Below are 27,671 nucleotides of genomic sequence, written 5' to 3'. Positions count from 1 at the left end.
GAACTGACGGACTTGCGGCAAGTCCCAGACAACCCGCTATGCCACGGCTACGCCAGGCGCCACTATGCTAATCGCGCCATATTGTTACACAACAAAGATGTGGCCATAATCAACGGCTACCCTTCCTCATGAGATGTAATCTCAGCCATTCAAGTTCGCCACCAAACTGACGGACTTGTGGCAAGTTTTAGGCGGCCGACCAAGGAAAGCCTAATAGCATCACATGTTATTTTACTATGGCAAAGTCTCTTGACTTTGACTTGCCACACATAGCAACCTGCTACACGTTTTCCACGAAAACACTCGAGAAATCAAACATGTCACAAACTGGGGGATACTCATCAGGGTATTGGTCTGGCGGTTTACAGCGTGCGGCATGCAATGCGCCCGTTACAAGAAAGTATCATGAAGTAGGATAATTAGTGGTGGTGAAAAGTAACGGTGTAAACAATTCATTTCCTTCATCATGGAAGCGTAATGACTGACGGTTACACGAATTCACTTCCCTTATCATGGAAGCATAACGTCTGACGGTTACACGTTACTCTATTCTTCCACCACCCAATCGTTTCCACTTCTTACGAGACCAGGGTACGTTTCGATATGACTTGTATAAATAGGCTTATCCTATTCTCACCAAACAACAAGTTTTGGTCGGCAACAATACAGTATCTAGAAATCACCTGGTAGGTTTCTATTCTGCTAGCCAGTTCTACTTTCAGATACAAGTCATAAACAACCACACCTTCAGAATCAACGATTCTGGTCTCAACACTCTATTCGCTTCCCTCCCTAAGACCAACCCTTCTCCTTCACTTTGTGACCGAAGTAAGCCTGGAACGACCATTTCTTGGTTTAGGCTAGGATTATACAGATTGATCTCTCGAATCAAAAGTACTCCCGTGCAGTGCATTGTTTAGGGTTTAGATTCGTTTATCATCCACACACCCGAAATTACCAAAATCAACAGAAACGGTTTTCACCCACAAACAATTGGCGACCACAGTGGGAGATTAATCTCTCGGTTGCAGTACCAATTTCCAATTTCATTTTTTCAACCCCGATCTCAAGATGGTAGAACTCAGGTACGGATCGGCAACAAACCCTGAAAACCCTAGCACTGAGATTACTCTTGGTATTAACGTTTCTTCCAGCGGCGTTAATACGCCACCTCTCAACACCAGCGGCGTGGATAACGCTCCTTTAGGCGTTACACCTTCGGTCACCAGAGCCAGAGCCGCTGCCGCGTAAAATGTTCCTTCAGGTGTTACACCTCCAGTCACCAGATCCAGGGCCGTTGCTTCCCCCCCCCCCCCCCCAACGTTTTTTCAAACGTGACATCTCCAACCGTCACCAGAGCCGTTGCTACTCCACCATCAGCACAGGAGACTGGGGGAGCCAGAGTGAGCTGACCCCATATTACCATTGCTGATTTGATAGAAAGACATGAAGATCTTGTTAGGGCTCAGACGGACATGGCTTCGACTCAGAAAGAGGTGCTTCTTTTTCTCAAGACACTAACGGAGCGACTACCACAGGAACCACGCCTACCAGAGCCAACGAGGAATACCTTCAATACTCCTGGCGCCGGCGCCTCAGCAAGGCGCACCTTTGTAGATGAAGAGACTCGTTAAGGAGCTCCAACAGAGAGGAATGAGCCGTCCAATTTTGTCACACGAGAAGATTTGGAACAACTTCTTCGAAGCCGAGACAAAAGTGATTCTGCAGACATGCATCAACATCAACCCCCGTATCCTCCTGAAATACAAATAATTCCTCTTCCGAGAGGGTACTCTTCACCTCAGTTCTTCTTGTATGATGGCACCGGTAATGCGCGTGAACATGTCTCTCGATTTTTGGAATCCTTGGGAGAGCACGAATATAACCATGTTCTCCGTTTGAGAGAGTTTTCGAAGTCACTTACCGGAAGAGCGTATACCTGGTACAACATCATTGCACCAAACATCATACCCAACTGCGGTGACATGGTTACGGCTTTCTACAAGAGTACTTCTTCGTGTCTGAGCAAATTACCTTCTCAGATTTAGGTAGAATGTTTCAACAAAACAATGAACATCCAAATGATTATGTCAAAAGATTCAGGATTCAAGCGCTGGACTGCCACGACCCAAATGTGACCGAACAACAATTAATAGATTCTTGCATCAATGGTATGGTTCCCATCTACCGTGCCTTACTGGAGAATCTACGATTCTAGACGTTCTCTGAACTCCATGAGGTTGCTAAACGGTCGGCCACAACACCACCAGCATTGTTGGAAAGAACCAGGTCATCCAAGGTTGAAGAGGCACGAGAAACCCGAGGAAACAGACGCTTCATCAACAAGCAGTATTACACTGGCCCCTCGATGAGCGTGGTAAGTGAAAGAGGAAAAAGTAAGGCTCCGGCGGCAGAACAACAATCCAAGCGCACAATGCCAGCACATCAGGCGGCTCCACCACGAAAGACCGCAGCTAAGGTTCTTGCGCAGCATCAGGAAGCCGGAGAAAAGGCCTTGGGTTTCCCATTCCCAATCGAAGAGGTAATTGAACTCTTGGAAGCATGGATTCAAGATGATTCCATCAGGATACCCCCTATGAGGCGCCCACCAACTGAAGAGGAAATGGAAAATTCTAAGTACTGCCGCTACCACAGATTTGTCCATCACCCGACCAGTGACTGCAATAAGTTAAAGCGTATTTTCAGAGAAAAGGTGGAGGCGGGGGAACTTCAAATGCGTAATGAGGGAGTTCACAGAGATCCTCGTCCAGTCAGGAGTTGCATGTTCTCTGGGGACTCTGTTCACGAAACCGTGCAATCCATCATGGAGCATGTATGCGAGATTCTCTATTTGTCCAAGGCGTAGCGTCAAGATATATTTACAGCTCTCAATCGAGTTGTGTCGGGCAAGAGACTTCTTTCTACTAAAGAAACCACGCCAAGACCCCAAACTATCTCGGAAAGCGGTGCTGGAAAATACAACTGGGGACTGCTGACCACGGTTTATCTGAGGGACGCCGAGCTCGAAAACACATTGATCGACGCATCCTCTGACTTCAACATCGTTACTATCAAAACTCTGAGAGCTGCGGGAATTTCGAAGCAGGAGGCTACCCTTTCCCCAATCATGGTCAAAAATTTGGAAGGAGAAGCAATAGACGCATATGGCTACATCAATCTTGAAATTAAGGTGAGAGACGTTCTAACACATGGCAAATTCCATATTGTCAAAGAACTCTCAAATTACGACATGATTCTGGGGCGCTCATGGGTACATGGCAACAAAGCGAAATTGGGAGTATCCCCTCTGCCGGTGTCGATACCTGAAAGAATTTCCAACAAGCCGTCCAACTTTGAAGATTACATGTTGTTGTATCAACAACTTACCAATGTAACTCAATTACCTGGAGAAATCCCGTCGACGTTTATCTACAGATTCCAAATACAAGTAAGTCTGGTTAAACAACCCTTTCTGTACCCAGTCGCTTCTCCTCTCGGCCAGGCATGGGGACTCGGTCCAGTTATCAACCCGGGCGTCATTAAGAGATGTGAATGAGACGATGGGCCTTTCAAGTGCTTTGTCAAAAATTTGGAAGCTGCCACAGCCAAAGATGACGAGTTCAAAAATCAAGTGGTTGCACAACGCCCAAACCCGTTTCAAATTGGAGATATGGTAGTCAAGACAACCTCGTTCCAAGTTGGAAATGTAACAGTAAAGATAGCCGCTCAACCCGATTCGCCTAAAGAAGAAGAAGACGATCCATATCTGGTGGCAGATGTTATCTTAGGTGGTTACTGCAAACTCATCAATGCCAATAAATTTGAAGGTGTGACGATTCACTCGTGATGGCTCAAGCCCTTCAATACCTAAAATGTTGTGCTACATTCACCTCCAACGTTCTCCTTTCAGTATTCCCTTCAGCAATTTCCCCTTTCATGCATTGTTTGTAACTTCTCTAAAATGATTGCACTGCTTGCATTCATGAGTAGAGTTTTCAATTTCAATTAAAGAACATCTTTCCTCAAAAAGTTTTCCCGAACCATCTTAAAGGAAAAATACCAAGTAAACCCAAACTCTCACAGAGTCATTACCCGTCGATTGAAAACCAGAGAAACCAAACCCCCACAAGAATGTCTTATTCATACTGAAGAAAAGAGTAATGCAAGAAACAAGATCATCAAGCAGCGGCGCAGAAACTTTCCTTCAAGAATCTCTAGCCACGGCTTTCACCTGACGAGTTTTCTTTATTTCTCTCATGATGTGTTATCCAGCTTGTGGCAACTCGCGCTTTTACGCACTCAGGAAGCATGCCACAGAAGCCCTGGATAATTTACGAGGGAAAATCCAATAAAAAGGTTGGTCAAATCCTTAATTGTCGCTACTGTTTTCCCACGTTTGGAGTTACCGTTGCCAACGACATGTGAGGCATTGCTATGAGGGAGGCTAAACGAGAAGAAGATAACACACCTATTAGCATTATTATATTTCGGATCTCTTTCCGCTTGATTGTTATGAGGATGAAAGAAATGGTTCTTTGCAAAAGGGTTTTGCTAGATATCTTCTAGAAGGTTTTATTCATTCAATCAAAGATATGAAAGAAACATAAACGAATGAATGATACTCTGTGAGACATGTCTTCGGTCTCACAAAACAAAAAAAATTAAAGTGCCAAGAAACATCTATGAGCTACGAAAAGATTGTTTTTCTCTACGGAAGGAAATCGCAAAATGGGAAAACCAGTTGTCAATAACGAACACCTTGGTCAATGACGCCTCCATCAGAGATTTTTCAAGCACTTTCCCCAGCACCTTTTCCGACAGAAAACATTTCATCCAGAAGCTATCTCAGCAGCATCTTCAGCATCCCATCCAGAAGTTGTTTCAGCTTCAATATTCCATCCAGAAGCCGTTTCAGCAGCAGCTTCAACATCCCATCCGGAATCCGCTTCAACAGCAGTTCCAGCATACATCCCCACAGCTTCTCCAACGACTCCAACATATGCTTCCACCGCCTCACCATCTGCCTCGACAGCATCCTCAGCGGTCGCTTCGATTTCCTCAACAGCAGTTTCGACACCCACTTCAAAAGCTGCTTTAGTCTCGCAAACCACAGCCTCTTGGGAATGCTCTGGTTCGTCCACCTAAGAATCAAGGATTACGATACCATTATGGACAGGGTAATTAAACTGGCTCTCTTCTAGAAGTTTCTTGGATTCAGTCCTTCGTCGTTTCAATCGATAGGCGAATTGTTCAGACCTGGCACTGGGTTGTGGAGAAGCTTCATCACGTTGATATTTCTCGACTTGTTGGGATACTTCATCACGTCTCCACTTCTCCTCTGTGTCAATCAAAGCCATGAAATCCTGGGCACGCACCCGCACGATGCGTAGATGGGTGATGGACATGCCTTGTATAAATATGGTCGGCTGCATGAAATAAAGGGTTGATTTGGTTTAATATCTCCTCATGAAACAAAGGGTTCATTTGGGTTCGTCGACTTCAAAAAATTTCTCCGAAGAGTCAGAGGTATGATCATCACCGGAAGATCCCATTGTGCACTACAAAAAAATAATTTTTTTTACATTATGTCTGCATCGGCAATCTACGTGATAAAGAACACGAAATGGAGAACTACGAAAAAAGACATGAGACGCTACTTGTGAAGAAGATGGGTGCAATTCTATGATGATCTATACGAAAGGAAGAATAGTTGGCTCAACTGGACTGCTGATGGAAAGAGGCTTGCCGTTACAAAGATAAAACCAATGATACGAAAATAAAAGGGTGTACTATGCCTTTTATATACATTGTATTTTGAAGTTTGAATAGAAAAATGTTTCTTCTTTCGGGTCATGCACGCCATTTCGTGACCTAGCCAAAGGAGCGCCTTCTTCACCGCTCAAAGAAGCGCAGTCGACGCCCGCTCCACATCCTAGCAAGTAACGACGTGACTCCAGCACTCCGTGATTAAAGCCCCTATCTCTGCCCATTCTGCGAAAAACGCCGGCTCCGTCTTCACTGTTTGGTAGACAAAGTTCAAAGTGTTGTTTCCACCATTCCACGGACATCACCAAAGCGGCGCCATCTCAGCCGTTCAAAGCAGCGCCATCTCCACTAGCCAAGGAGGCGCCATCTTGGCCGTTCAAAGCAGCGACATCTCCATACGTTCCGTGACCTAGCCAGCTATTGCCATTCACCGATTCACGGACCAAATTGCAGTGCCATCTCTGCCAATCAATAGCCAAAGCTGCATCGCTGATGCCAATACCCCATGGCCAAACCGAATTTATGCAAAACCACCGATACAGGGATCACGGATTCCTCATGCCTTCCGCTAAAGGTTAGTTGAATTTCCTCGGCAATATTTTCACGTCTTGTCCTTTCAACTTTACTCTTGTCTGTCACCATCTCGTGCTTACCCCGCAATAACGCCGTTGTTACGTGCTAAGCAGGGGACTTAATATTGATGGTGGTTTTTAGCTTAGGGTTGAAATCGTAAAATCTTGCATCTGATGTGACGTCACTCTGTAAGGAAACGGTGTCGTAAGTGTAACCTCTCCACTGGCATATTTATTGAGCCGTTCAATATACTTACATGAAATTTATCCAGACTGGAAAATGTAGTAACCATCCCAGATATTTTGTAAATTTCGGCGCCTCGCCTATATTCACTTAATATAAGTTCCTTTGAATGCCTTCTATGCTATGTTCTCCGGCTGAACCCTTAATGTTGATATGGCATGCGATTTGTGTTCGCTCGCAACAGAGTAGCACGAATTTCCAAATATAAAGGATAAGGTCTTTGCATAAGGTATTCAATCAGAAAAACATGCTGCTCTCTGGCAATGAACTTAAAAGAACTCTGTGTCAACACACAGAGTTCAATCAATCGGCTTGACTAACTTGCAGAAGTTAGGGTTTTGCGCCTCGCTCAGTATATCAGACCTTCCTTGTCGAAATTAAGCCTAGGCGAACTAGGTAATCAATCCTCCATGGATTAGCAGGTGCAAAACCTTACCCAGAATCAGAAAACAGGAAGCCGCAGCAGTAAAGGGAGGCGTGGCCATCCCTTAGGCCAACTGGCGCCACTTGTCATTGGCCACGCCCTTTCCTAAATCGGCCCTATTTCTCCGACCAATCGTGTCATCTCACATTAGACACGCGCACATAAGTTGTGGCTTGGCCCATACTTGCCGGCCCCACTTCCCATCGACCAATCAGGTCGCTCTAATGCCACCACACTCTCACCATAAGTGTAGCCACACCCATGCTTGGTCGGCCCTCTTTTAATTGACCAATAAGGTCGCTCTAAAGCCGCCACACTTTCACCAGAAGTGTAGCCGCGCCTTATGTTTGGCCGGCCCCTTTTCTCGGCCAATTAAGTCGCTCCAAACTTGTCACCATACATTAAAGGACAAACGCACCCTGCCGCGCCACCATACTAACTGGAAATCCAAAGCGCCTTACCATAACAACATATTGTTAGGCATGCCAACATGCCATTCTATCGCGGTAGCATGCCACTTTAGCCTTGGCCACGCCGCGAAGCCCTAATTATTACCACGATGCCAATCCTATCCTTGGCCACGCCGCCAATCCCTAATTCTTACAACGACGCCAAATCCTAGCCTTGGCCACGCCGCCAAGTCCTAATTCTTACCACGACGCCAAATCCTAGCCTTGGCCACGCCGCCAAGCCCTAATCCTTACCACGGCGCCAAAACCAAGCCTTGGCCACGCCGCCAAGCCCTAATTCTTACCACGACGCCAAATCCTAGCCTTGGCCACGCCGCCAAGCCCTAATTTTGGCCACGGGGACAAACCTTAGCTTTGGACATACTACAACGCCACAGGCGTGGCCATGCCACCACGCCACTGGCATGCCGCTATGCCACGCCACTGGCATGCCGCTATGCCACGCCACTGGCATGCCGCTATGCCACGGCTACGCCATTAGCATGCCGCTATGTCATGGCTCCACCAGGCGCTACTATGCCAATGGCGCCACTTCGCTATACAACAAGATGCGGCCATAATCAATGGCCACTCTTCCTCATGAGATGCAATCTCAGCCATCCAAGTTTGCCACTGAACTGACGGACTTGCGGCAAGTCCCAGACAACCCGCTACGCCACGGCTACGCCAGGCGCCACTATGCTAATTGCGCCACATTGTTACACAACAAATATGTAGCCATAATCAACGGCTACCCTTCCTCATGAGATGTAATCTCAGCCATTCAAGTTCGCCACCAAACTGACGGACTTGTGGCAAGTTTTAGTCGGCAGATCAAGGAAAGCCTAATAGCATCACATGTTATTTTCCTATGGCAAAGTCTCTTGACTTTGACTTTCCACACATAACAACCTGCTACACGTTAATCCACGAAAACACTCGAGACATCAAACATGTCACAAACTGGGGGATACTCATTAGGGTATTGGTCTGGCGGTTTACATCGTGCGGCGTGCAATACGCCTGTTACAAGAAAGTGTCATGAAGTAGGATAATTAGTGGTGGTGAAAAGTAACGGTGTAAAAAATTCATTTCCTTCATCAAGGAAGCGTAATGACTGACGATTACACGAATTCACTTCCCTCATCATGGAAGCATAACGTTTGACTGTTACACGTTAGTCTATTCTTCCACCACTCAATCGTTTCCACTTCCTACGAGACCAGGGTACATTTCGATATGACTTGTATAAATAGGCTTCACCAATTCTCACCAAACAACGAGTTTTGGTCGGCAATAATACAATATCTAGAAATCACCTGGTAGCTTTCCATTCTGCTAGCCATTTCTACTTTCAGATACAAGTCATAAACAACCACACCTTCAGAATCAACGATTATGTTCTCAACACTCTCTTCGCTTCCCTCCCTAAGACCAACCCTTCTCCTTCAATTTGTGACCGAAGCAATCCTAGAACGTCCATTTCTTGGTTTAGGTCGGGATTGTACAGATCGATATCTCGAATCAAAAGTACTCCCGTGCAGTGCATTGTTTAGGGTTTAGATTCGTTTCTCATCCACACACCCGAAATTACCAAAATCAGCAGAAACGGTTTTCACCCACAAACACTTAGTAACAAAGCAATTGATGTTCATTGTTAGATGAACTCCTGATTGAAGATTCAATCTAAGTATTTTTAGAAATTAAGCAATCAATCTCCATCGTTAGATGGTATTAACTTTGAAAAAGCGGGGATATAACAACCACACCCAATAACTCTTTCGATAATATGTATGGACTAACTCAAATATTATTCCGAGAGCACTAGCTTATAAAGCGAGCTCAACCAAGAAAGATATCAAAGAGTTATATCTTTGTTTCTCAAATCAGTCAGCAAATCAAACAAATAAAAATCTATGAGCCTGATTGTTGTGAGAAATACTTGGACGGTACCAAGGACCAATGCCCAAGTGTCAATCAATTTATATCTGACAAACAAAGGTCGGATTTACAAATTGATTGAATTACGCAAAACCTGTGATATTTCAATTATATAAACTAATATAATGCGGAAAATAAATAACACAGACACCAGAAATTTTGTTAACGAGGAAACCGCAAATGCAGAAAAACCCCGGGACTTAGTCCAGCTATGAACACCACACTGTATTAATCCGCTACATACACTAGCCTACTACAAGTTAACTTCAGACTGGAATGTAGTTGATCCCTAACCAAGTCTCATACCGATTAAGGTACAATCGCGTTACTTATGCCTCTAGAACCATGTCGGATTCTGTGCACTTGATTCCCTTAGTTGATCTCACCCACAACTAAAAGTTGTTACGACCAAAAGTCGAAGACATATAAACAAATCTATCTCCCACAGATAATTCTATTCTGATAGATAAATTTGTCTCCCACAGAAATACTTATGAAGTTTTGTTTCGTCTTTTGATAAATCCGATCTTATACTCCCAAAGAGCAACCTAAAAATATCAATCACCTCATAATAACTTAACTATATGGTGGTAGAAGAAGTTATTGCGGAACCACAAAGTCTGGGACGAAGAACTTTGTGATTACTTTTTATATCTTACCTATCGGAGATAAATCTCGAGCAAATCTTAGAAAAGATAGTACTCAATACGATAGAATAAGTAAGATCATAATATGCAACTCCAGAGAAAATAGTTGGATCTGGCTTCACAAATCCCAAATGTAGTCTTAAAGTCGTTAACCTATAATGGTTTTGGAAAAACCTAGGTTAAAGGAGAATCGAATATAGTACGCAACTAGGACACAGGAAAGTTTCGGGATTAGGTTTTCCAGTTGCTAGAGTTATCCCTTATATGGTCTTTCAAATCAAGGTTTGCTTATAATCAAAGCTAAGATAGCTTAGTAACAAAGCATTCAATATTCACCGTTAAATGAAATCTTGATTTAAGATTCAAGTTAAGTTTGCTTAAAACCAAAGCAATATCTCTCCACCGTTAGATGGTCTTAGCTTGTTACACACAAATGAAATATACCTTCATTTAGATATGGGTAACCATACCTAAACCTGTATATTGAGTTGGCTCAATAATAGCTAACCGAAATTAGCCGTATGAACACTTTTGTCTTTACCACATTCATCTAACACATCTAGATCAACTATGATGATCAATCAATAATGAAAGACAATCAAATGAATCTAATTGTGTTTCAAATAGAGGTGTTCAATTGTTCACTATCTCACAGAAATATATATGAACAAATTGAAACAAAATCGGATTGATTCGTAATCGTGCAAAGTACGTATATAAGAATGAATTCATGAACATTAAGCCACGGTTTCCAAAGATTGCATTGCTTAATTCATAAATGTTTTAGTTCATGAGTATGAGAATCATACTTAACCGATTTTAGAACTTAACCACTAAGTTTGCAAACCAGGTACGCAAACTATAGCTTCCGGTCTTTGGTCGTATCCAGCCATTTGCAAACGGGTACGCAAACAGCCGTCCCGGACCTAACTCAGACATAACAGTTTGCATACTAGTTATGCAAACAAGGTTCCCGGACTTTACAGTTAAAATAGTTCGCATACTAGGTATGCAAAGAAGATTCCCAGACCTGAATCATACCAAAACAGTTTGCATACTAAGTATGCATATTGTGTTGTATCCAGACAAAGGTATTTGTTCTAAACTCTCATTTCAACCATTGAAACATCCTTAGAAGATGACAATGGTTGTCTCACACAAACCATTAGCTTATAAGTAATTTTCAAGCGATCGAATGATCAATACGAAATATTTCAAGTCGACATCAAATGATCGTCTCACACAAATCATGTAAGATGTTTCAAGGAAATTTTCACATGATCATCTTTTGACTTAATATTTATTTTCCAACAAATAAATTATTCCAAGCTAAACTCGTCAAGAATATGATGAATGTAGCTAAAGAAAAAAGCTTCCAACACATATTTAGAGAAATAAATAAGCGAGATAAACTCGACTCGAAATATCAAATGTGTATAATATAAAAGTCCATATAGCCATACAACTTAGTCTCGTTAGAAGATAAAATAGGATAGACTTCTGAGTGATAGATAAGTTTTAGTCTCCACGTACCTTTTGTTAATGAAGTTCCTCCAAGATCCCCTCAGTAAATCTTCGTCTTCAATCGATGAACGCCGTGAAGTCTAAAGCTCAACAACACATTCTATCCTAATCCGAGGCATAGCTATAAGTAGACTAGAAAGCAAGTATATAGTTTTGATCAACTAAACTTGACAAACAAAATTGAGATAGCAACGCTTGCGAGTTCGACCGAGCAATGCTCTAACAATCTCTCCCTTTGTCAATTTTAGTAACAAAACTATCAATACATATAGATTACAAAATAAATAAACTTTGTAGCTTCTCGTCCATCATGCTTTATTTCCTTGGCTCTTCAACTTCCTTGAATTCTTTGTTACTTCAAGTTCTCCATCGATTCTGAATGTATTCAACTCAGCTTCATTATTGTTGAAGATTCGTAGCCATAACATTATGAAAACGAAAGTTCTCAAACATTTTTATTCAGTGCCATAGTATTATTATATTGAATCAAAGTCCAATTGCATCGCAACTTTGAAATAAAACTATGGTGATATGTATCACTCCCCCTTAGTCAATACTTCAATCTTATAATGGAAACCACCCCCCCTTACATAATGATCTGTAAACCATATGTATGTAGTGTGAACTACCAAATAATTCTCCCCATTTTTGTCAATATAAATCGACAAAGGTACGAAAACTATGGGATCATAATGAATTCTCAAAAGATAATTCATGACTAAAAGAAAACATATCAACTTTTTTTAGATGATTTCACATATTTGAAACTTAGTGTATTCACCAAGGAGTTTATAAATATACAACTTAACTCTTTCAAAATTCCACAACTGCTCTCCCCCACAAAGATATGACAATTAAGCAAAAGTTCATTTAAGAACTCTCCCCCGTTTGATGTCATTCCCAAGAGAACAACATGAGCGACCTTAATTTTACAAGAAAAGAAGGATCTCTTTGGACATTAACAAATATCATGAACTTGTATCCAGAAAACTCGAATAAATTAACCACAAGAAGACCTTATTGATCAATTTAATCGGAAACACTCAACATAAGAAAACTTACGGAGCCATACAGTATTTTCACATAAAATTGGATCAGGGAAAGATCAATACTGCGGAATTTTCTCAACAAGTTCATTCTATCTTTTATCAATATTTTCATAAAGACATAATACTTAACTTTTGAACATATATGAGATAAGCACGGTTCACGAAACGTAAACACAAATATATCTCATAAAACATTTGCAATATATAAAACCAATAAGATTAAATACTGCAAGATTATCTTCCAAATAACTTCGAAAATAAATAAATAAATCTGAAAACATTATAAGATGAAAATCATTGGAAATAGCTATGTGTAATCACAATAATTGTTATACCAAACCCTAGTTAACCTTCTTAAACATAAGAATAAATTCTCATTAGAAGTTTCCTTGACATTTGGATTCTTGAAAAATTCTTTATCGTCCCCGAACTCCTTGTCGTCAACAGACATTGGAACATAAGGTTCATGAAGAAAGGAGTCAATTCCAACAAAGCTTCTTGAGTGTTGCCGAACCAGGGCCTTCTGAATTTCAAGAGATTTTAGAACAATGGCTTTCATCTGCAGAATTTTCATCCTGGTTTGTTTTAAATTTTCAAGAACAACATAAAACTTTTGAATATTTGAGTTGTTAGCTCTTGGTTTCTTCATATTCTTCTTTTTTCTCTTCAAAGTTGTGAAGGAATGGGATTTGTCTTTTTCCTTCATGACTGATGGTTTAACAATCATATTAATATTTTTTTCATCAGAAGAGATGATTCTTGGAGTCTCCATAAATTTGAAATATAAGTTTGTGAAAGGAATCACAAATAAAATAGCTCCACAAGCAACCTTTTTGATCAAAGGAGTTTCAGAGAAGAAAAAGGACAACAGAGTTACGGAACCTATATATAGAGTAAGTAGGGTTCATGTACAATCAACACAGATAACCCTAAGAGGGATATAAATATCGATTTTAACCTTTTTATTCACATAGGGTGAAATCTTTTCAATAACATTACTTGAACTTTTAGAAAAATATGATAGAACATATGATATTTCAAGTAATAATATTCAAGATGTAAACTAGAATAGTTTCTGACCCTAAAGCCAAACAGTGCACAATTCTAGTCTCTTTTTGAAATATGGGCACATGAGACAAGATGTACTTTCAACAAAGCTAGACTGTGTTGGGGTGAATAGTAATCTGTCCACCACAAGGTTTCTGCACAGAATTATCAACATCCCTCTTTATAGATCGTTTAGACCTAGTTCTTTTCTGTAATGATCTAACTTTTTCCTTAGAAATCAACTTCTTAGGAGATGATTTAAATTTACATACCTCGGGTGGATTTTATTTCAAAACAAGTTTGAGCTTGTTTGTTAATCGACTGGCTCTCTGTTGCAGTTTGTTGACATACCTTACTTTATGTTTGTACTTGAAACAATTAGAGAGTTCATGACCCTTAAAAGTACAGCAAGGACATGCCAAAGTGGAGGATGGTTCAGGAATCATAGTTGAACAAGACGCTAGACAAAGCGATGTACCTGAAATCTAAGAGGTAGAGTTTTTATTAGACAAAGAAAAATTCATTTCGTCCTCCAATGCGGTCGATGATGTATCTCCTGGGAAAATGTCAAGGTTGATGTGCGTATTGCTGCAATTATCAAAAGTGATATTTTCACCAAGGAGTTCTACACTTTATTTTCCATCCTCTGTAGAATCATATTGATCAGATGTTTCATCAAGAGTTACAGCAAGACCTTTGTTCCAGTGTATTTTCTACGATTTGGACACTCATTATCAAAATGACGAAAACCTTTACACTTGAAGCACTGTAGCATATCCTCATCATAAGTGTTGACAGTATCCCTATTTTTAGGAGGAACACGATCGTGAGGCTTGACTGATGATCTAGGTTTTTCTCTAGTGAAGCGTTTACTTCTCTTCAAAAGAAGATCCCTAAACTGTCTTGTGATCAGTGAAACTGAGTTGTCAAGATATTCATCTAATGATTCATTCTTAATAGGATCATTCACCGAGTTTCCAACACTTTTACTTTTATCAAGTAGATTTGTATTCTTTTTTGTTTTGAACGAAATATCCTTTCCAGCTTTGGACAAATGCTCGTGATCAAAGATATTCAACTTTCCAACAAGAGTATTCGTGGAAAGTGTTTCAAGGTTATTTCCCTCAATGATGGCATGTTTCTTAGAATCGTATCTAGCTGGTAGAGATCTGAGAATTTTCATCACAATGTTCTTTTCAGGAATAGTCTTACCAAATACAAAAGATGTATTAACAATTTCAGACACTTTGTGATTAAACTCATCAAATGAATCTTCATCAGCCATACGAAGGTTTTCCCAATCAGAGTTTAGGTTTTGAAGCCTAGTTTCTTTTTCACAGGCATTCCCTTCAAATACGGTTTCTAAGATATCCCAAGCATTTTTAGACCGAGTGCACGTAGTCACATGGTGCTGAAGATCTGGGGTAATGGCATGGATGATAGCATTTAGTTCGTCGGATTTTTTTTTGCAGCACTAGTCTCGACATCACTATAATCACCAATATCCTTTACGACAGTTACACCATCTACTGTAACCATTGGAGGATTATAGCCATTAACAACACGAACCCATAATTGAAAATCATGCGCTTGTAGAAAGGTACACATAACAATTTTCCACCATAAGTAATTCGAGTCATCGAAGACTGGCAGTATGTTTATAGAGATAACACTTCTCTCCATAGAGTCAGATAGCTACAAACACTGACTTATGAGGTCTTAGCGTGTTTACCTGCTCTAATACCAGTTGAAAACGCGGGGGTATAACAACCACACCCAGTATTTCGTTCGAAAATCTTTATGGACAACACTCTGATATAATTCCGAGAGCACCAACTTAAAAGTGAGACTCAATCAATAAATATATCAAGGAGCTTTATCTCGTTCTCAATACAATCAGCAAATCGAACAGATAGAAATTCGTGAGCCTGATTGAGGTGAGAATAACTTGGACGGTATCAAAGACCAATACCCAGGTGTAAATCAAGTTTTATCCCACAAACAAGGTCGTATTTATCAACTGTGATTGAACTATGCACAACCTGTGATATTTCAATTATATAAACAAGTATAATGCGGAAAAGAAATAATACACACACCAGAAATTTTGTTAACAAGAGTCTGAGACGAAGAGTTTTTGTGATTACTTTTTATATTTTACCTATCGGAGATGAATCTCGAGTAAATCTTAGAGAAGATAAAGCTCAATACAATAGAACAAGTAAGATCAGAATACACAACTACAAAGAAAATAGTCGGATCAAGCTTCACAAATCCCAAATGAAGTCTTCAAGTCGTTAACCTAATAATGATTTTGGAAAAACCTAGGTTAAAGGAGAATCGACTCTAGTTTGCAAGTAGGACACACAGAAGTGTCGGAATTAGTTTTCCTAGATGCTAGAGTTCTCCCTTATATAGTCTTTCAAATCAGGGTTGCTTACAATCAAAGATAAGATAGCTTAGTAAAAAAGCATTCAATATTCACCGTTAGATGAACTCCTGATAAAAGATTCAAGTTAAGTCTGCTTAGAAATTAAGCAATCAATCTCCACCCTTAGATGGTATTATCTTGATACACACAAATCAAATATACCTATATTTGGATATGGATGAACGGTACCTGAACGTGTATATCTTGTTGGCTCAATAATAGTTAACCGAACGTATCCATATTAACACTTATAACTTGGCGCAAACTGAGTACGCGAACAAGAGTTCCGGACCTTATCTTTGTCCAGTCGTTCGCAAACAGCGTACACGAACAACAGTTCCGGACTTGGCCTTGTCTAGCAAGTTCGCAAAAAAGGTACACGAACAACAGCTCCAGACCTTTTCACAGTTAAACCAGTTCGCAAATAATATAGTTCCAGACCTGAACTAGACTTACATAGTTAGCATACAAAGTATACAACCTGTATCATATCCAGACATGGTAATCGTTCTAAAACTCTCATTTAATCATCAAAACATCCTTGGAAGATAACAATGGTAATCTTACATATACCACTAGATTCAAGTAATTTTCAAGTGATTGATCGATCAATACGAAACTTCTCAAGTTAACATCAAATGATTGTCTTAAAAAAATCATGTAAGATGTTCTAGGTAATTTTTACATGATCACTTTTGACTTAATATTTAGTATCCAATAAATAAATTGTTTCCAACTAAACTCGTCAAGAATACGATGAACTTAGATAAAGCTAAAACCTTCCAACACATATTTTGAGAAATACATAAGCGATATAAACTCGGCTCGAAATATCAAATGTGTATAGTACGACTTAGTCTCATTATAAGATAGAATACAATAGATTTCTGAGTGACAGATAAGTTTTAGTCTCCACATACATTTTGTTGATGAAGTTCCTCCAAGATCTTCAGTAGATCTTCTTCTTCAGTTGGTGAACGGCGTGAAGTCTAATGTTCAATTACACACTTTTATCCTAATCCGAGACATAGATATAAGTAGACTAGAAATCAAGTATATAGTTTTGATCAACTAAACTTGAAAAACAAGCTTGAGATAACAACGCTTACGATACAATTGAGGCTTATACCTGAGTCTCATGCTTGTACAAGACTCTTCAGACGAGCCAGTTCAGTTCGGATTAACATGAGATCGGTTGAGGCTCGGCTCATACAATTGAGTCTCTTCATAGTCATCTAGGACATGTTCGAGATGCTTAATTACGTATCTTCGATACCTTGGATCATTTGTCTTTGACCAGCGTATCTTGCTGATATACTCTGGGAGTCAATTATGTTCGTATAGTATGACCGACATGACCAGTGTATCTTGAAAGGATGTTCAAGGAGTCTGTCAAAAAGGCCCGAAGTAGAATAACCAGCGTATCTCGGGGGGATATCCTAATAATTATCCGTAAGCCTCAGTAAGTCTAATTAGGGCCTAGAGTAGACGTGACTAGTGTATCTCGTGATGATATAATAAGAGTCGGTCATTGATCTCAAATAGGGTGAGTTCTGCTTACAGGAGACATGAATGTCTCTACTCTGGGTCATAAGTCCATTGGGGATGTTTTTACGCATCTATAGAGCCTATATGACCAGCAGTATCTCGCTGAGGATGTATATTAGGAATCTTGGCATCACAACCAGCCGTGTCTCGTGAAGACATGATGAAATCATGGATGTTTTGGGTCATAAGTCAGCCGTGGAAGTTTTCATGCTCTAGAGAACCTACGTGACCAGCAATACGTATATCGTCGAGTATGTGCTTTAGGAGTCACAACATCACAATCAGCAATGTCTCATGGGGACGTATATTAAAAATCGTAGTTGTGGGTGCCTTGGGGACCAAGGGAGAGAGTTGAGTTTTGTTCTGGTACTGAGCTTGTATTTTAGCAATGAGGATTGAATTTATTTTTATAGATCCCTTTCTACATCCATTTCTCTATCATTTTAGTCTTCTAGAACTTTGAAAACGACTATTGGCTCAACGTGATGACTCAACCTCTAGCTATGGAGTTTCCATTTTGCCTTTCGTATTGAATTAATACTTCTTCCCCTCGTCTAAATTTCACCATCTACACCAATTATTAAATATTGTTCCAGAGAAGTATGTCATTTTATAGCCTGCGGCATAGAACCAAATAGCTTTGGTATAGGGACATTCAATAAGGATATGTTTAGTGTACTCACACTCATGCTTGTATTTGTCATAAGACAAATATTCTTGATACAAATTTCTACTCATTTTTGCTGGTTTGCTCTATGTACTCATTTGTATCACGAGTCATATTTTGTGTCATAGCAGAGACTTTCGTATTTTACAGATTTTAGGTTAAAATGTTTATTTTGGATTAGGGATTAAAATTTTGGGTAACAAAAGTGATATTTCAGGTAAAGATGTACATTTTAGGCTACCGGTGGGAGATTTCGGGTTTTATGACATTAGTTTGGCTCACGAAGCTAATGCGAAACAAGGATACTTCAGGAGAATCAGGACATCAACTAAATTTTTGGTGTTTTAGTATATTTTCATTCACAGTGGAATATTTGAGATCATGATGTACATTTTTAGTTCAGTAGATATTTTTGAGGTACGAGGTTTGTCCAGGGTCACAATAGTAAGTTTTGGGTCATATTTTAGGCTCTGGGTCACGTAGAAAAACTTCGGGGTAAGCAAAGATTAAAGCTATCTTAAACAAGGTGATAAATCATACGAGTGCAAATAATTTAATTAAAATATAAAGACAATTATAATGTGAAAATAAGTTAAAACACACACCAGAATTTTGTTAACGAGGAAAACTACAATCTTGTAGAAAAATCCCGGGACCTAGTCCAGTTTTGAATAATCAATGAATTAAGGCGCTACAAAAAGTAAACCTACAAATTCGTGTAGATTAGACCAAGCAATCTAAAATCCTAGTTACTCGGCTTCAGCAGTATTCACGCTTTGACAACCTCTAGCAGAACCTGAGTTCTCAATAGACGTTAGACTACTAGATATCCTAGCATAACATATATTCTCTTTAGAACTAGATCTAGTAGATATTCTTAATGTTTCACAGTAACTTCTACTACTAATCTTTCAACTGAGAAAATATGATTCTTTTGGATCATATTCCAAACAGTTAAAGGATCAAGATTATTCGGTAACCAAACTCACTTTCCAATCACAACACCAAAATATATGATAAAATCCCAGTTTAGGATCTTCCGTTTAATATCCATTACCAGATTTGAATCTCCTTGGTTAAGTGATCAATCAAGACGGTGACTACCGAAATAATCAATCTTGATTACAAGGTTAATGAAAGAATCATAAAAACTTGTAGATCTCAAAAGACTTATGTTTATCGAAATAAACTATTTCCAATCAAATTTCAGAAAGTCATACCAAGATCAAGACAGAAAAAAAAGTCTTCAAATCTTCAAAGTATTTAGTCTTCGATTTAATTTTCAAAGTAACAACCTGCAAAACAACTTGATTCCTCTATTGATTTGTCGCACAAAACGGAGTCTGTTAACAATGGAAAATCAATAGATCTATTTTACAGATCTAGAATCACTAAGATATGTAGTAGTCAAATCTTCAAAGTCTTGAGTGGTCTTATATCAGAAGAGAAAGACCATGAAATAAACAAGATCTTGTATAGAAGATAAATGACTCGTTAGTTCATAATCAAATCAAAGAAAACTAAATTAACAATACTCTTCTAATTTCCCACCAACGATACTCGTAGACGTTTCTTGATCTTAAAGAAGTCTTTAAACGAGCGGACGTAAGGGATTTCTCCTAATTAGGTTAATCCCCTCTCCATAATAGAATTACAAGTAATTCTATTTAGTCGACTCCACCAGAAATAACAAAGAGGAAGTTTGGCTGGCTCATGATAAGTTTGTAAGTTGAACAAACTTCTCTAATTATAGACAAGGTAGTTTGGATACCAAGTAATTACCAAATTCCGAAATTTCTCAAAGATATGCAATATACCTTGAGTATCAAGGGATATATTTGAACAATAAAAGATAAAATTTATCATATGTTCAAATTACCCATTATGTGGACATCTTGAACTTTCCTATTATGCAAACCCAAGTTGGTTTTGCTTGAGGGAATCGGTTCTACCTTATAAAGATAGATGGGTAAGGATATGTTCTACCTTAGTTCCCTAAATAGGTTGGGACTTTTTTTATACTATAATAATATATAGGTAGTGATCAGTTCTACCATATAAAGATAAATAGGTAGGGATCAGTCTTGCCTTGGATCTTCAATAAAAACCATACCACCAATCCGCTTGATTTCTTTCAACTATGAAACAAGTTCACAAGTCTACTTCCTTAAACTCATTTAATAAAACATAGTTTTTCTAGGCATGAAATCAACCAAAAGTTCATTACACAATCTAGTAATAAGTTACAAAGATTATGTCTCAATTACGAAGTTCGAAATATAAGCGTTATACTTCGTAATTCAATAAACTTAAGTTGCAAAACAACTTGTATATTCTTCCTTGACACTTCGAATGTTATGTTTTCAATAAAGACTTTAAAGAAACAAGATATAAATGGAACAAGTCAAGTATGTAGTTGCTAATCTCAAGCTGAAGGATAATGTCTTCGTTGTCTTCAATCCGTATTCAGATCTCCGTGAGTAACTGGAGCACAATATTCATATCGTTCCTAGTCTAACCTAACAAAGTTGACTCTAGTTTACTTATTAAGCGACTCAAGTTTTGGAACGAAATATGATAGCGAAACTTGACATACCAACACTTGGTGGGTTCAACCGAGGAGTGCTCTAATACATAAGAGTTATAGAATATTTTAGCATAAAATATTTAGCTTTATCCTCTGCGAATCGGGCGATGACTCGGGCGACAAAAATCGGTGATGACTCGTTCATTAAATTCGTGGATTCTTCGAATTCTGATCGGATCTCTGTATTAATTCAGGTGATTTCTCATTAATAACAGATGATTGGTGTTGATTTTCAATCCTTTTACTTCTTTTATTATGTCTGAACAAAATAATAGTGGATCTGGTTTTCGATCTGCTACAACAAATTTGGTTTGTGATTCCGCTTCTTCAACAATGAATTCTGAAGACCATTCTTCTATGTTTATTCCTGGTGATGTTATTGAAGAAAGCTTAAATGAATGGAAATTTAGCTTGATTGGGAGATTAGATTTTGTTAAACTTAAGATGAATATTGCATCTACCTTATTAAAACAACAATGGTCTCTTAAGGTTTATTTACAGTTCATACCCTTAGGAAAAAGATTCTTTATCATCAAGCCAGATAATGAAGATGATAGAAAACATATTTGGCAAGGTTTATGGATGGTGGAAGAACAAACACTGAAAATTAGACCATGGGAACCTAACTTCAATCCTGAAACTCAGAAAACTTCATTATCTTATGTTTGGGTCACTTTTCCTGGTTTAAGCATGGAGTACTGGAAAGAAAGCATTCTTCTACAGATGGGAAACAAATTGGGGAGAGCTATTAAAGTTGATGAAATTATTCTAAAAAGAAAAATAGGATACTATGCAAGTGTTCTAGTTGAAGTTACTTTTGCAAAGTATATCCCAAGCAAAGTAGTTGTTGAGTACAAGTATGGTAAATTTGAGCTGTTCAAATCTTGAAGAAACCAAAATTCTGTAATCACTGTCTAATGGTGGGTCACTTAACTACTGAATATAGAATCAAAAGAAGTGAATTTTCTGAAAAACAAACTGAAGTTGTGAAGGAAAAGGCAAAAAAACAATGGACAAAAAAAACTTCTCAAGTTCAAACTGGTTTTGACATATGCTTTACTCAAGTTGATAAAGAAAAAGAGCACATAATTGAACAAATTCATGATCAACTCTTAAGTGATAATGAAGAGATTGATGCAATAATACCTCATATTCAAAGTGAGCACTCCTCTGGTAGATTTCATATCTTACAAAACTAAACTGAAGAATTCAGGGGGTCTATTAACTCACATGAAGAATTTCCAACTCTTTCAGTAGATAAAAATATTACAATGGTTTCAAGTGCTCCTTCAATAGCCAATGTGGTTAATATTCAACCTCCTATTGGAACTCCAGTTTTACAACTTCAGTCTATCTCTCCAAATATTAAATCTAAGGAAGCTGAAGATTGTGTTCAAGTGAAACATACTGATTCAGAATCTATTCAACATGCAACAAGTACTTCTGGTACTAAGAATGGAGAAGAATTTATTCAAATCAAAATAAAAGTTGGAAAAAAGCCAAATGTGATTACCAGAACTCAGGCAGCCAACTTAAATGCAAACTTCAGTAAAAATGGCCAAGGTAAGAGAAGTACTTTATCTTCTCACCCTCCTTCTAAATGAAAGTTCTATATTGGAACTTAAGGGGCCTAAGGAGAACAAAGTCCAAAGACAAGTTAAGAGATATAGTCAAAATTTTTTGTCCTACTTTAGTTATTTTAGCTGAACCCAAAGTATGGGTTTCCTCTGATTTCATTAAAAAGTTAAGACTCCATGGTATACACTATCAAATCATTCATAACTCTTGTGATGGTAATAAAGGAAACATTTGGATTCTATGGAGCTCTTCAATAAACACTCCAAAGATTTTATCAAGTACTTCTCAAGCAATAACTGTGGAAGTTGGTGGGGATGTAATTACTGGAGTTCATGCTTCCACTCTCACTGTTAATAGAAGAGAATTATGGCATGAAATGGAAATTGCAAGTACTTTAAATAAGCCATGGCTGGTCATAGGTGATTTCAATACTATAACAAGTGTTGATGAAAAGAAAGGTGGTCTCAATCCTCTGAAAATATCTATGAGAGAATTTAATGATTGTTTAAATAATTGTGGGCTTACTCAAGCTCCTAAAACAGGTTTGGAGTTCTCTTGGTGCAACAATAGAGCAGGGAAAAAAAGAATTCTCTGCAATCTTGATAGAGATGTTTTCAATGATAAATGGTTGGAAGTATACCCTAGCTGGGGTTACAAAGTTGGTGTAAGAAGTATATCAGATCATGGAATTCTTTATGGTGCAAATGCTGAAATTCCAAAGCACAAAAATATACCTTTTAGAGCTCTTAAGGTGTGGCAATCTCATTCTGAATTCTTCAAGAAAATTCAACTTTCTTGGTTTGCAATGATTAGAGGTAATCCTATCTTCATTTTTCTGAGTAAACTTAAAATTCTAAAAAAAGATATTCAAGAGTGGAATTGGAATACATTTGGGGATGTTAATAAAAAGCTGAAGCAAGCTGAGGAAAATGTCTTTCAAGCCTCATTGTTGTCTGATAAAAATCCAGAAAATATTATTCTTTTGAATAATTTAGTTACAGCTAGAGGTCAACAAGAGATTCTTATGGAGCAACAAAAAGAAATTAATCAACAGAAGTCAAGAGTTAAGTGGTTAAAAGATGGAGCCTCAAATTCTAAAGTTTTCATATAAATATGAAACTGAGACAAACTCAGAATACAATTGCAGTACTAGAAGATGAAAATGGAAATATTGTAACTGATCAATCCAAAATTGCAGAACTGCTTATCAACCATTTTGAAGAGAAATTTAAATTTCAAGAGGTAAGATTTAATCAAAACTTCTTTCAAGATATTCGTCAACTGGTAAGTGCAGATGAAAATGCTTATTTAGATGTAGTTCCTTCTGATGAAGAGGTGAAAAGAGCAGTATTTAAACTTGACCCTGATAGCTCCCCTAGACCAGATGGATTTGCAGGATGCTTTTACAGATATGCTTGGGAAATATTTGGCAATGACATCACAAAAGCTATTCAACATTGCTGGAGATGTGGATTTATACCTCAAGGTTTTAATGCTAACTTTTTATTACTTCTTCCAAAAGTCAAAAATGCCAAAAAAAAACTAGTCAGTTTAGACCTATTGGTCTAATGAACTTCAGCTTTAAATTGCTTACAAAGATTATAACTACAAGATTTGGAAGTTTAATTCAAAGAATTGTATCTCCTCAACAAGGTGCTTTCATAAAAGGGAGAAACATTCAAGAGCAAATAGTTATATCCTCTGAACTAGTGAATGAGCTGGATGTTAAAAGAAGAGGTGGTAATTTGGGCATAAAATTGGACATCTCTCAAGCTTATGACTCACTCAGCTGGGAGTTTCTGTTTCAAGTGATGAGGAAATTTGGATTCTCTGAAAAAGATGTTAATTGGATTCATACTTTACTGCAATCTGCAAGAATATCAGTACTTTTTAATGGAGGGCATGTGGGATATTTTCAAGTTGGAAGGGGTCTCAGACAAAGTGACACTTTGTCTCCTCTTCTTTTTGTTATAGCTGAAGATCTTCTGAGCAGAGCAATATCAAGAATGGTCCAATCAGGTCAGTTACAACCAATGCTCTCTAGAAATGGCATCCATCCATCTCATATCTTCTTTGCAGATGACATTTTCTTGTTCTGCAAATGGAGATAAAAGAAATGTTAAAAAGCTAGCAACTTTACTCAAGGAATATCAAGAAGCCTCAGGTCAAATTTTTAATTTGGAAAAAAGCAAATGCTTCATAGGTGGAACAAGTACATTAAGAAAACAACAAATTACTTCTGAATGCAGAATGCCACTTGCTAATTTCCCAGACAAGTACTTAGGTGTTTATCTAACTCCAGATAGAATCAAAACTCAACATATTTGGAATTGTGTAGAACAAATCCAAGCAAGCTTAGCTGGATGGATGGGTAAGCTCTTATCTTTCCAAGAAAGACTGATTTTAATCAAGCATGTTCTCAGTAGCATTCCCATATATAGTATGTCAGTTTATAAATGGCCTCAAAGAGCTCAAAAAGATTGTGAGCAAATGATAAGAAATTTTCTTTGGACTGGAGATCCTTCAAAAAGATAGAGTGTTGTGCTTAAATGGGACAAAGTTTATTCTCCATTTGAAGAAGGGGGTGTTGGCTTGAGAAGACTAGAGATTATGAATAAGGCATTTCTTATGAAACTTTGGTGGAAAATACAAAACAACAAGGAAGATTGGGCTAAATTTTTTCAAGAAAAATTCATTACAAAAAAAGGGGACTGGATTGGATATTATAAGAAATCTTCTATTCTTCCTGGCTTGAAATGGATCTCTGAAGATGTGCAAAAATTCACAAGATGGATAGTTGGCACTGAATCAAAAATATCAATTTGGAATGACATTTGGATAAAGGATAAAACATTGTGTGAATTATATCCTGATAATGCATATCTTAATGAATTCCCTGACATGAAAGTTGAAAACCTAATAGTTGATAATGAATGGGTTATGCCTTCTGAACTTCTTGATATGGTTTCAATCAATGAGCTACCTGTACTCAGTTTGGAGGAAGACAAAAGAATCTGGAGTGGCACAATTACTGGGGATTTCTCTGTTTATTCTGCAGTTGAGTGTATCAGAACAAAGTATTCAAAAGTGAGCTGGGTACATCAGTTATGGAATTACTCAATTCATCCAAATATTTCAAGCAATATCTGCAAACTTATAAGAAATATTTGCCCAACTGATGAAAAATGAAAACTAGGAAATTTCAACTTGCTTCTAGATGTTGTTTTTGTAAGAAAGATGAGGAAACTCTAGAACACATTCTATGGAAATGCAACTATAGTGAGATAATTTGGAAGTGGTTAGGAGGGATGTTTAATTTCAAGAACCCTAAGTCCTTTGATGAAGTCTTTAGTTCTGCAAAACATAAAAGTCCTGCAGTTGGTGAAATATGGAGATATGCTGCTTTCATTACTCTCAAGGAACTGTGGTTTCAAAGAAATAGAAGTGTTTATGAGGATGAAGTCTTCAATGAACAAAATATTAAATCAAGAATCTTGAAACTTACTGCTGAAGGAGAAATTAGAATGAAACAGCTCATGTGGAATAATGCATATGTTGTTAAAGAGATTTCCTTTAAATTGCCTCAGAAGAATCAACTTCTCTTGTGTTGTGATGGGGCTTCAAGAGGGAACCCTAGGAATTCAGGTTATGGGATTATGGCTATAAATGATAAAGGAGAAGTGGTGGTAGCTATAGAAGGAGGTCTGGGGATTTCTACTAATTTCTTTGCAGAAATTATGGCAATTATTTGTGCAGGAGAATGGGTTATTCATAATGGTTTCAGAATCCTCCTTTTCAGTACAGACTCAAAATCAGTAATTGTTGCTTTTGAAAATTTGAGAGTTCCTTGGTTTGCAATTGCTAGATGGAAGAAAATCTGCAACATTGCTACCAAATATGAGTTTCTTCATAATTACAGAGAATTGAACTTCTCTGCAAATGATCTAGCTAACATAGGAGCAACTATGCAGAGAGAAGATCAACACATATACACAAGCAAACCTCCCTTCCTTGTAAATCTTGAAAATGAAAAGCAGAAGTACTTTATGACAGTTTAGTTTATAATCCTTTTTTTTGTGTATTTTTGTTTTTTCCTGGTTGTAATTCTGCTCTCATTGTAACTTTGAGTTCTTTGGTTATTAATAAAATTATTACTTAGCAAAAAAAAAAAATACATAAGAGTTAGGTCGCATAGAGGATCCATAGAAATTTTAGTTCATTGCAACATGTATTGGGTTAATTTGTAGGTTTTTAGTTTGTGAGGATGAGTTTGCGTTACAGTGTATGGATTTAGGTCGCGATAGTAAGTTTTGAGTCAAGGTTGCAAAATCTTAATCTCTGAGATCTTGGGGAAGTTGCGGGTCACTGGGCTAAATTTGAGGTTAAATGAAAAGTTTTCGGGTTGAGCTAAAGATTTTAGAGCAATGAGGTAGGTTTTGGTCATAATAATTTCTGGATCAAGGTAGAATGTCTTTCCTACGTGGAGGATTTAAAATTGTTGTTGTTAGAATAACCGTTTTTTCTATGAGATAAAGTTTATGCTAGCCAATAAATTTGGTTTGCATGCCAAATTTTAGATCATGAAGCGTACTTTAGACCATTAAACAAATTTTATATCACATAATAAAGTTTTGATGACAAGGAAGATTTGGACTTACCGCGGCAAATCTTGGGTAATAAAAACAAATTTTGATTATATTTCTGATTTCAACCCATGTTGATTGGGAGTTGTATTACAGATTCTGTAACTTAGAGACAAGTTTTGAGTCAAGATTCAGACTTTAGGTCACATAAAATTTTGCATCGCGAGGAAAATTAAGGATCAACTAAGACTGGTGGCGGTAGATCACCAAATGCTCGGGATTTTCTCTACTCAATCCTTTTCCTTCTTCTTGTTGCTGAATATCTCATTCATACACATGTTTTATTTGTTTCCCGGGCCTTTAGTGAGTTACAGACAGAGTTGGAAATATTAAATCCCTATAGGACTCACAATTCATTAATAAAGGCCTTTCTTGAGGCAAATAAAGTATATATGAGTATGATGCATACGCAAGAGAGAAAATAGGCGCTAACACATATATAGAGAAAAGAATCTAATCAGATCACCTACAATGTCTAATGCCGTCATTTTTTTCTTGATAAATAAGAATAAAATGGCTAGGAAATTGATCTCTAAAGACTAGGCGAGCTCGCT

At 38.0% G+C, this 27,671-nt stretch overlaps 2 protein-coding genes across 2 annotated transcripts; both read left to right on the top strand.

Moving 5' to 3' along the window:
* The first annotated feature begins 23,587 nt into the window (after window positions 1–23,587).
* On the top strand, window positions 23,588–25,663 carry LOC113309691. The gene is made up of 4 exons (XM_026558221.1): window positions 23,588–23,960; window positions 24,128–24,493; window positions 24,582–24,845; window positions 25,053–25,663. Exons 1-4 carry the CDS (start codon window positions 23,588–23,590, stop codon window positions 25,661–25,663), a joined length of 1,614 nt encoding a protein of 537 aa, XP_026414006.1.
* Window positions 25,660–26,532, top strand: LOC113309613. The gene has a single exon (XM_026558102.1). It carries the CDS (start codon window positions 25,660–25,662, stop codon window positions 26,530–26,532), a length of 873 nt encoding a protein of 290 aa, XP_026413887.1.
* Window positions 26,533–27,671: the final 1,139 nt, after the last annotated feature.

The sequence above is a fragment of the Papaver somniferum genome, chromosome 1, assembly GCF_003573695.1.
Source record: "Papaver somniferum cultivar HN1 chromosome 1, ASM357369v1, whole genome shotgun sequence".
In the NCBI taxonomy this organism is placed as follows: domain Eukaryota; kingdom Viridiplantae; phylum Streptophyta; class Magnoliopsida; order Ranunculales; family Papaveraceae; genus Papaver; species Papaver somniferum.
Note: the sequence above shows the minus strand (reverse complement) of the source record. Positions and strands in the feature narration are given on the sequence as shown.